General features: G+C 43.3%; 1 protein-coding gene across 1 annotated transcript; it reads left to right on the top strand.

The window, feature by feature from the left end:
• Window positions 1-5,778: 5,778 nt before the first annotated feature.
• Window positions 5,779-7,484, top strand: LOC104235423 (uncharacterized). Its single transcript, XM_070169055.1, has 4 exons — window positions 5,779-6,230; window positions 6,425-6,593; window positions 6,873-7,016; window positions 7,113-7,484. The coding sequence occupies exons 1-4, from the start codon at window positions 5,779-5,781 to the stop codon at window positions 7,482-7,484; spliced, it is 1,137 nt and encodes a 378-aa protein (XP_070025156.1).
• Window positions 7,485-11,296: the final 3,812 nt, after the last annotated feature.

Genomic DNA, 11,296 nt, shown 5'->3' with positions numbered 1-11,296 from the left:
TTGGAATTACTTGATGAAGGCCTGGGCCATGTCGTCCAAGACATGCCAGTGAGAGATGTCCTGGTCAATGAACCACTCAGAGGCTACCCCTATAAGACTTTCTCCAAAATATGCCATCAACAATTCTTCTCTTCCGCCTGCACCCCTCAGCTGGTTGCAGTACCTTTTCAAGTGGGCGATAGGGTCGCCGTGTCCATCATATTTCTCGAATTTTGGGGTCTTGAAACCTGGTGGCAAATGGATGTGAGGGAACATACACAGATCATTGAACAAGACACTTTTGTGACCACCTATTCCCTGTATGTTCTTTATGTTTTGTTCAAGAATTTTCACTTTCCTGGCCATCTCATCCGGCTCACTTGTCTTTGTAGGCTTTTCATTTTCCGCTGGTGACTCGTACTGAGGAGTCTGATTGATTGGGAGCTGAGGCCCTAAAAGCCATATTTGGGGAGTAGTATTGGCCATCATAAACCTGAGGTAGTGGCTCGTTGTTAGGTCTCGTCACAGGTGGTGGCGGTGGTATTGTATATACCGGTGCGCCAGACACAACTTGAGGGGTGTTCCTAAACGGTGCGATTGGAGGTCGCATAATTAAAGTACCGGGGGCAACATGGAGGCTGTAGTTTGGCACATACCTTGGTGGTAGAATGGGATCTCTCATTGCATGGAGCGATCCCATTCTACCACCAAGGTATGTGCCAAACTACAGCCTCCCTGTTGCCCCCGGTACTTTAATTATGCGACCTCCAATCGCACCGTTTAGGAACACCCCTCTAGTTGTGTCTGGCACACCGGTATATACAATACCACCGCCACCACCTGTGACGAGACCCAACAACGAGCCACTACCTCAGGTTTATGATGGCCAATACTACTCCCCAAATATGGGTTTCAGGGCCTCAGCTCCCTATCAATCAGACTCCTTAGTACGAGTCACCAGTGGAAAATAAAAAGCCTGCAAAGACAAGTGAGCCGGATGAGATGGCCAGGAAAGTGAAAAGTCTTGAACAAATCATAAAGAACATATAGAGAATAGGTGGTCACAAAAGTGTCTCGTTCAATGATCTGTGTATGTTGCCTCACATCCATTTGCCATCAGATTTCAAGACCCCAAAATTCGAGAAGTATGATGGACACGGCGACCCTATCGCCCACTTAAAAAGGTACTGCAACCAGCTGAGGGGTGCAGGCGAAAGAGAAAAATTGTTGATGGCATATTTTGGAGAAAGTCTTATAGGGGTAGCCTCTGAGTGGTTCATTGACCAGGACATCTCTCACTGGCATGTCTGGGACGACATGGCCCAGGCCTTCGTCAAGCAATTCCAATACAACATTGATATTGCACGGATCGTAATTCTTTGTCCAATATGAAGAAAAAGCCGACCGAAAGTTTTAGGGTATATGCCATCAAGTGGAGGGATCAAGCGGCTAGAGTTAAGCCACCCATGGATAACCACGAGTTGATCACTGTTTTTTTGGAAGCTCAAGAGCCTGATTACTTTCAGAACATGATGTCCGCGATGGGTAGATCTTTTGCAGAAGCAATCAAAATAAGGGAGATGGTCAAAAATGGCCTCAAGACCGGTAGAATTGTAAGTCAAGCTGCTATCAAAGCCACCACCCAAGCTATCCAAACTGGGTCGGGAGGTTTGGCAAATAGAAAGAAGAGAGATGAAGGGTCCATGATGGCTTTGGGATCTAGGGAGTTTCAAAGAGGGGCATCGCACCATTATGTGCAAGTTCAGCAGGGGCAATCCAACTACCCTCAACATTATTATCCCCGCCGATTCCTCAATACTCTGTGGGCCCACCGCAATATACAGTGTTCAATGCTCAATCATATGCTCGGCCTCCCAATCAACAGGTACAGGCACCAGCTCTAAGGGCCCCCCAACCTCAGCAACAAAATTTTTGGGCACTCTACAATGCTCGTCCCAGGCAGGATTACGGTCGAGAGTAGAGGCCGGTGGAAAAATTTACCCCATTGGCTGAACCATACTCTAGTCTTTTCCGAAAGCTGAAATAGATGGGCGTGATTGGACCCATCACTCCCCACCATATGCATCAGGATTCACATGGATTTCAAGCAAATGCTAGATGTGAATATCATTCAGGTGCCCCGGGGCATAACACGGATGACTGTTGGACTGTAAAAAGAGCTATAGAAAGACTCATCACTGAAAAGTTGATTGTGGTAACAAATGGAAGAACCTCCCAATGTTACAAACAACCCATTGCCAGCACACAACGATGTTCATTTTGTAGGAATGATTGGACGATATCTGGAATGCAGGCCATTTAATCGGGCAGAGATGACCGTGGGAACAATTCAGAGGGAACAAAATGGGATGTAAGTCCGATCCAAGATGTGCCATTGTTTGTGAAAGGCGGCCCGAGTTCACAAAATGTAACTTTATTTGTTCCCAAGGTCACAAGATTGGAAGTTCGCTCTAATGTTCCAAGCCCAAGGTTGTATGTCCTTGGAGGCCACCCCATCACAAGGCAGAAATAGGGTAGTACAAACGATATAACAGAGCCGATCATAATCAGACCTGCCATGCAACCCCCTGTGACAAATACAAAAACCATTCCTTGGAACTACAACAAAACTGTGATGATGTACAAAGGCAAGGAAATCATAGAAGAAGTGGGGGAAACTGGAGGTTTAACTCCATCAGGGAGGTGTTACTCTCCAGAGGAGTTGAGGAAGGCCAAGCAAATCAGAGAGGGACAATTGCCAATAAAGAAATCTGTCACGGAAGAAGAGGCAGAAGAGTTTTTGAAAAAGATGAAAGTTCATGACTACTCAATCATTGAACAGCTAAGAAAGACTCCTGCCCAAATCTCTCTACTATCTCTACTCCTACACTCAAAAGAGCATGCCCGTGTACTAATCAAGACCTTAAACGAGGCTCATGTCTCTGAGGAGACCACAGTGAATGAGTTGGAGAAGATGGCTAATAGATTTTTCGAGGTAAACAGAATCTCCTTTACTGATGATGAACTTCCCGAGGAAGGAGCCGGACACAATAGGTTTTTGCACCTGTTCATCAAATGTGAGGGGCATTATGTAAAGCGAGTCATGGTCGATGGAGGCTCGAGTGTAGATGTATGCTCTCTCTCTACTTTGCAAGGCATGAAGATCAACACAGACAGAATCTGACCCAACAATGTTCGCATCCAGGCTTTTGACGGTTCAGTGAGAGATACCATTGGGGAGATCAACCTCACTATGACGATTGGGCCGGTTGACTTTGAAATTGTCTTCCAAGTAGTGGACATGGACACTTCTTATAACTTTCTTCTTGGAAGGCCATGGATCCATATGGCTCGAGCTGTTCCATCCACATTGCATCAGATGGTCAAGTTCGAACACAATAGGTAAGAGATTATTGTTCACGGAGAAGACGAGTCATCCATTTATAAAGACCCGTTAATCCAGTGCATTGAGGCCAAGAAAGGGTGTGAGTCCATTGTCTATCAAGCTTTCGAAGTGGTTTCTGTGGATCATGTTGAGGAAGGAAATCCCATTCTGCATCCTCGTCTTTCCACCACATCTATAATGGTGGCTGCGGTTATGATGAGACAAGGTTATGAGTCAGGGAAAGGCTTGGGGACATCATTGCAAGGAATTTCAGAGCCTATTTCTCCGTTCGGTAACCGGGGTACTTTTGGTTTAGGTTTCAGGCCAACACAAGCAGACAAAAACAAAGCCAAGCACCACAGAAAGCATGGATGGGTCTTGCAACAACCTATCCCTCACATTTTCTACACTTTTGTCAAGCCACGACTCCAAGAGGTTCAAAATTTCTCGGCGCATGCAAACATTGATGAAATTTGCCATGACCTCAGGCAGATGTTTTCTGAAGTGAATATGATCCAGGCCGGTGAAGGCACTAGTCGTGCCGATATGCAACTAATTGACCCAGACACCATGCTCACCAACTAGGAAGCAATTCCTCTCCCCACAAGGAAAGAGTCTTGGTAGTTTGCTTTTGCAGCTTCTTTTTTGTATTTTTGGGTTACTTTCAGGGTTGTAATCCAAACATCTCAGTGTGATTGTTTTATTTTAATGTTAACCCTTCTATCCTTTCGAATTTAATGAAATGCAGTTCAGTTTTGTATTAAGTTTTGTATTTTTCCCTTTTCCTAATTCCTGTCATTTTATTTCCATTTTAGTTTTGTTAATACCGGCTTTAATAACATGACATGTATGAGGAATTCACGCCCATATCTTAAAAAGCTGTCTAATATCGAAATAATGCATCAAGAGGTGGAATGTGATGAAGATGAGGTTGTTGAGGAAATAAAAAGAGAGTTGGAACAATTTGAAAACAAGCCTAAGCCCAACCTCAATGAAATTGAGCCAATTAATATCGGAAGTCTTGAAGAAATTAGAGAAATGAAGATAAGCATTCACACCGAACAGAAAACCAGAGGTGCCTTGATTCGACTTTTATTTGAATACAGAGATGTGTTTGCTTGGTCTTACGATGATATGCCGGGTTTAAGTGTCGATCTAGTGGTTCATGAGCTTCCTACGTATCCTGATTTTCCACCAGTCCAACAAAAGCAACGAAAATTTAAAACAGATGTGAGTGACAAAATCAAAGAGGAAATAATTAAGCAATTGAACGCCAATGTGATCAGAGCTGTCCGATACACCACCTGGGTGGCGAATGTTGTGCCTGTGCCGAAGAAGGATGGAAAGACCAGAGTCTGTGTTGACTACAGGGACCTGAACAAAGCAAGTCCAAAGGATAATTTTCCTTTGCCAAATATTCACATTCTTGTAGATAATTGCGCAAAGCATGAGATACAATCATTCATGGATTGATATGCTGGGTACCACCAAATTCTAATGGATGAAGATGATGTAGAAAAGACCGCTTTTACCACTCCCTAGGGTACTTATTGTTACAGGGTCATGCCATTCAGTTTAAAGAATGTAGGGGAAACTTAAATGAGGGCCATGACCACCATTTTTCATGACATGATGCATAAAGAGATTGAAGTATATGTCGATGATGTCATCATAAAATCAAAGGCACAGGCTGATCACGTGTGCGATTTGAAAAAGTTCTTCGAACGACTTCGAAGGTATGACCTTAAGCTTAATCCAGCCAAGTGTGCATTTGGGGTTCCATCTGGGAAACTCCTCGATTTTATAGTCAGCCGAAGAGGCATTGAACTAGATCCATCTAAGATAAAATCCATTCGAGATTTGCCACCTCCGAAGAACAAAAAGGAAGTCATGAGTTTACTCGGGAGGTTGAACTACATCAGTAGGTTCATTTCTCAGCTCACAACCACATGCGAGCCCATCTTTAAGTTGCTAAAAAGGATACCGCTATCAAGTGGATGGACGATTGCCAAAAAGCCTTTGATAGGATCAAAGATTATCTGTCAAAACCCCCTGTACTGGTCCCACCTGAACTTGGTAGGCCTTTGTTTTTATATCTATCAGTGATGGATAATTCGTTTGGATGTGTTCTGGGGAAACATGATGCAACAGGCAAAAAGGAATAGTCAATCTACTATTTGAGCAAGAAGTTCACCAATTATGAGGTTAAGTACACCCTTTTAGAAAGGACATGTTGTGCCTTGACTTGGGTCGCTCAGAAGCTGAGACATTATCTTTTGGCCTACACTACTTACCTCATATCCAGAATGGATCCTTTGAAGTACATCTTTCAAAAGCCAATGCCCACTGGCAGGCTCGCAAAATGGCAAATCCTGCTCAAAGAGTTCGACATCGTCTATGTCACTCACACCGCGATGAAAGCACAGGCTTTGGCAGATCATTTGGCAGAGAATCCAGTTGATGATGAGTACAGGCCACTTAGCACATACTTCCCAGACGAAGAGGTCAACTCAATAGAGGAAGTAGTTTCAGACGATCACCCTGTATGGAAAATGTATTTTGATGGGGCTGTCAACATCAAAGGAGTTGGGATTGGGGCAATCCTCATCTCACCTATTGGACATCATTACCCTGTAACAGCCCGACTTCGGTTCTTCTGTACCAATAATACGGCAGAATACGAAGCTTGTATCATGGGTTTGAAAATGGCCATCGATCTGGATGTGCATGAACTATTGGTTATAGGAGATTCTGACTTGATTATCCGACAAGCCCAAGGTGAATGGGAGACTCGAGATATCAAGCTTATTCCGTACAGACAATATGTGCAAGACTTGAGCAAAAGATTCAGATCCATCGAGTTCAGGTACATTCTCAGGTTTCACAACGAGCTAGCCGATGCCTTGGCCACTTTAGCCTCGATGCTCCCTTATCCAGGCAACACTCATGTTGACCCATTAGAAATCCAAGTTCGGAATTAACACGGTTACTGCAATAAAATTGAGACGGAACCAGATGGTGAACCATGGTATCATGACATCAAACGATTCCTAAAACAAGAGAATATCCAGAGCATGCCAAAGGAGATCAAAAAAGAACTATAAGGCGGCTCGCCAATGGTTTCTTCCTGAATGGGGAAATTCTGTACCAGAGGACCCCAGATTTAAACTTGTTGAGATGCATAGGTGCTACAGAAGCAGAGAGGATCATGAGTGAAGTGCATTCAGGGGTATGCAGACCTCACATGAATGGATATGTTTTGGCAAAGAAGATTCTGCGGGCAGGGTATTATTGGCTTACTATGGAGTGAGATTGCTTCAAATTTGTTCGCAAGTATCACCAATGCCAGATTCATGGTGATATGATTCACTCTCCTCCTTCGGAGTTGCATCCCATGTCCTCTCCTTGGCCGTTCGTTGCTTGGGGAATGGATGTCATTGGGCTGATCAAGCCAAAGGCTTCAAATGGGCATAGATTCATTTTGGTTGCAATTGATTACTTCACCAAGTGGGTGGAGACCGTCACTTTCAAAGCAGTCACCAAGAAAGCAGTGGTAGATTTCATTCACTCCAACATCATCTGTCGCTTTGGTATCCCAAAGACCATTATCACTGACAATGCAGCCAATCTAAATAGTCATTTGGTGAAGGAGGTATGCGAACAATTTAAAATCATGCATCGCCATTCTACCCCTTATCGGCCAAAAGCCAATGGATCTGTTGAAGCGGCAAACAAGAACATCAAGAAGATTCTTCGAAAGATGATCCAAGGTTCCAGGCAATGGCATGAAAAGCTGCCTTTTGTTCTTTTGGGAAACCGCACTACTATTCGCACATCTGTTGGTGCAACTCCGTATCTGCTTGTATATGGAACTAAAGCTGTAATACCCGCTGAAGTCAAAATTCCCTCTCTCCGAATTATTATGGAATCAGAGATTGAAGACACTGAGTGGGTCAAGACCCGATTAGAACAACTGATGTTGATCGATGAAAAACGGCTAGCAGTAGTGTCTTTTGGCCAGTTGTACCAGCAAAGAATGGCACGCGCTTACAATAAGAAAGTGCGCCCAAGGCAGTTTGAGGTAGGTCAGCTGGTGTTGAAACGCATCCTTCCACACTAGGTGGAAGCTAAAGGAAAGTTTGCCCCGAACTGGCAAGGACCCTACATCATCAAGAAAGTGTCACCAAAAGGGGCCTTGCACTTGGTAGATGATGATGGACGGGTACCAGACATGACTATTAACGCAGATGCAGTCAAAAGATATTATGTCTGATATATACCCACTGTAGAATTTCACGCATTGATTTTCTCAGATTGAAGTGACAAAGGCTATCATTTGTTCGCTACTCCAAATAGGTGTCACCCTTTTGTTAAGCCTTTTGATCCGTATTTGTCTACCTGTGTACTTGAAAAAAAAAAGAAGCAAAAAAGCCAAAAAAAAATAATCCTTGCATTGAACTACGTGAGACTTGATTCCGAAAGGATACGTAGGCAGCCTTACCCGGGTTCGGTCCCATCAGAACAAAAAACCCATATTTCTAGTACTCCAAAACTGGGGCAGAAGTTTGTTTTATTTCACGGTTTTTCTGTAAAAAACGGTTTCCAAAAGTTGTAATTCGTTTCAAGGTTCATTTCGCCTTTTTACCTTTCAAGAGCTTCTGGTCGATGTGTTTGAGAATGTTTGAAGTTCACATGCCAAGGGCGTTGGGTAACCTCCCTCATGCAGTATCTTATTCAAAAAAAAATGAGAGAGTCTTATCAGTGAAAATCCGTACGGGCACTATAAGGCAACAATGAACAAAAAGATGAGAGAGTCTTATGGGTGAAAACCCATATGGGCACCATAAGGTGACGGTTAGTAGAGAAATGAGAGAGGTTAGTTAGCGAAAACCTGCAAAGGGCACTACTAGCCGAATAAGGGTCTTCGATTCTCCGGCATGAGCACAACCAAGACAAATTCAAAATGAGCATTTGCGGCATATTTTGAGAAATAGACAGCTTAGACAGATCAGGCGTCCAGTCCAAAATGCATGTCATCATTCATTGAAGTCGACACATACCTCCAGATAAGTCTCCATATTCCTTTCCCCGAAAGGGACACCTTTTGTTTAAGCACAGTTCTTTTTCGTTTCCAATTATTATTCTATTTTTACCCATAATTTTTTCTTTGAGTCCTTTTCGGTCTAATCCTGCATCAAAATCGAAGCAAAGAAAGGGCTGCAAAACTGGATACAGTTTCCCTGTAATGTCAAGAACAATTTGAGGCATATATGGCATTGGCGAAGGCACAAATCCATCCGTGATCTCATTTGATAAGGCGAACAAAATGTCTCAAAGAAACTGAAAAGGTCGCCTAAGCAAAACCTGCTTCATAAGAAAAGTTGATAAGCACTACGGACACAAACTGATACTGGGTGCAAGACAACTGAGCTTGATTTTAAAGAAAAAATAGCCTTGCCTTAGAGACAAGGGTAGCGATACCATGGACATCTCGGTACCACGCTGACAGAATAGGTTCTTCGACAGCAGTGGCCGTGAACCAAGTTACTCATGGCATCAAGGCCACAAACCAACCACCACTTTGAAAACTCACAAATATTTCTTTGTTTGAAGTAGGAACAAAGCATGCAGAATGGTGATTCTAAAAGAACGAATGTCACCAAACGTAAGTTCCTTAAAATCTCCATTTTTCTTTTACTTTTGGCATACGTCACTATTGTTCCCACCTCCTATTTTTATTTAGCTTAACCCAGGTAGAACCTTTTCGCCTAGGGGGATCCAACTCATAGTTTCGGGTAGAAGTACTCTTCGCTCAGGTTATTTTTACGTAGCTTAATCCAGGTAGAACCTTTTCGCCTAGGGGGATGCAGCTCATATTTTCGGGTAGAAGTACTCTTCGCTCAGGTTGTTTTATATTAGCTTAACCCAGGTAGAACCTTTTCGCGTAGGGGGATCCATCTCATAGTTTCGGGTAGAAGTATTCTTCGCTCAGGTTATTTTTACGTAGCTTAACCCAGGTAGAACCTTTTCGCCTAGGGGGATCCAGCTCGTATTTCCGGGTAGAAGTACTCTTCGCTCAGGTTGTTTTTACATTAGCTTAACCCAGGTAGAACCTTTTCGCCTAGGGGGATCCAGCTCATAGTTTTGGGTAGAAGTACTCTTCGCTCAGGTTATTTTACGTAGCTTAACCCAGGTATAACCTTTTCGCCTAGGGGGATCCAGCTCATATTTTCGGGTAGAAGTACTCTTTGCTCAGGTTGTTTTACATTAGCTTAACCCAGGTAGAACCTTTTCGCCTAGGGGGATCCAGCTCATATTTTCGGGTAGAAGTACTCTTCGCTCAAGTTGTTTTACATTAGCTTAACCCAGGTAGAACCTTTTCGCCTAGGGGGATCCAGCTCATAGTTCCGGGTAGAAGTACTCTTCACTCTGGTTAGTTTTACGTAGCTTAACCCAGGTAGAACCTTTTCGCCTAGGGGGATCCAGCTCATATTTCCGGGTAGAAGTACTCTTCGCTCAGGTTGTTTTTACATTAGCTTAACCCAGGTAGAACCTTTTCGCCTAGGGGGATCCATCTCATAGTTCCGGGTAGAAGTACTCTTCACTCAGGTTATTTTTACGTAGCTTAACCCAGGTAGAACCTTTTCGCCTAGGGGGATCCAACTCATATTTCCGGGTAGAAGTACTCTTTGCTCAGGTTGTTTTACATTAGCTTAACCCAGGTAGAACCTTTTCGCCTAGGGGGATCCAGCTCATAGTTCAGGTTATTTTTATGTAGCTTAACCCAGGCAGAACCTTTTTCGCCTAGAGGGATCCAGCTCATAGTTCCGGGTAGAAGTACTCTTCACTCAGGTTGTTTTACATTAGCTTAACCATGTAGAACCTTTTTTCCTAGGGAGATCCGACTCATAGTTTTCGGGTAGAAGTACTCTTCGCCCAGATTTGCTTTTGTTAGTTTAACCCAGGTAGAACTTTATCACCCAGGGGGATTCAACATTTTTATTTTTTTGGTCAGTAATACAGGGTGCCAACCCCTGGTTACATTTCCTTTTCAATAATACATGGCACCAACCCCTGGTTACATTTCCTTTTCAGTAATACAGGGTGCCAACCCCTGGTTACATTTCCTTTTCAGTAATACATGGCACCAACCCCGGTATACATTTCCTTTACCAGTATAGGGTACGCTAATCCCTAGCTGAGCTTTCCAACATAGGGTCTCCACTCCCTAGTAGACTTTTAGTATAGATATAGGGCCCACTCCCCAATCCCTTTTTCTCAAGGATACACAATCCTGATTTTGTTGCTTTCAATAAAGAAGTAGTTTAGAATTTTGTTATAATAACTCACGAAATTTTCCTAGTGAAAACTGGGGCAGAAAAATTTCATTCGTTTGTTTGCTTTGGTGTCTGAGCAGGTTTTACCTCGAGGCACATGGTTCGAGATGCCCAAAGAATGAGTCTCAATCCAGAATAAAGAAAAAGGAAAAGAAGTGAATCCAAAGTGTAGAAGCGAAGGAAAGATGTGGATTGCTCAAGACATAGTTGAAGTCACAAGCTCTGCATGTTCCGTTTTGATCTGAAAAGTTGAAGAAGTATGAACCAACGGTTGCAGCTAACGAGCATCAAGATTCAGATCAGAGTCTGCAAGAAGAACCATCCAAGACTTAAGATCAAGCTTCAGAAGACTCATAGATATGAATCTTGTAACTCATAGCTGATAGGCTTGTTTAGTTTCTTTTTTATTTTTGATGTAATAACAGACTTACGGACCGGAGCCTCGACGGAACCTCACTCGACTTTTCAACTCATCATTCCACAGTTCTCCTTGAACTACACGCGACCTGATTCCCCTATAACCCGGGATATGTAGGCTGTCCAAAACCAAGACTCGGTTGCACCCTTTCTCTTTTCTCTTATCCTTATTTCTTTC

The sequence above is a fragment of the Nicotiana sylvestris genome, chromosome 3, assembly GCF_000393655.2.
Source record: "Nicotiana sylvestris chromosome 3, ASM39365v2, whole genome shotgun sequence".
Lineage (NCBI taxonomy): Eukaryota > Viridiplantae > Streptophyta > Magnoliopsida > Solanales > Solanaceae > Nicotiana > Nicotiana sylvestris.
This window is presented reverse-complemented; position numbering and strand designations above follow the sequence as displayed.

Bases quoted from the DNA above. Each gene is read 5' to 3' on its own strand.
- LOC104235423 (XM_070169055.1), top strand. From the start codon at position 5,779: ATGAAAGCACAGGCTTTGGCAGATCATTTGGCAGAGAATCCAGTTGAT. The intron at 6,231-6,424 runs GTACATTCTCAG...TCCTAAAACAAG, and splicing joins TTCAGATCCATCGAGTTCAG to AGAATATCCAGAGCATGCCA. The intron at 7,017-7,112 runs GTATGCGAACAA...AACATCAAGAAG, and splicing joins ATAGTCATTTGGTGAAGGAG to ATTCTTCGAAAGATGATCCA.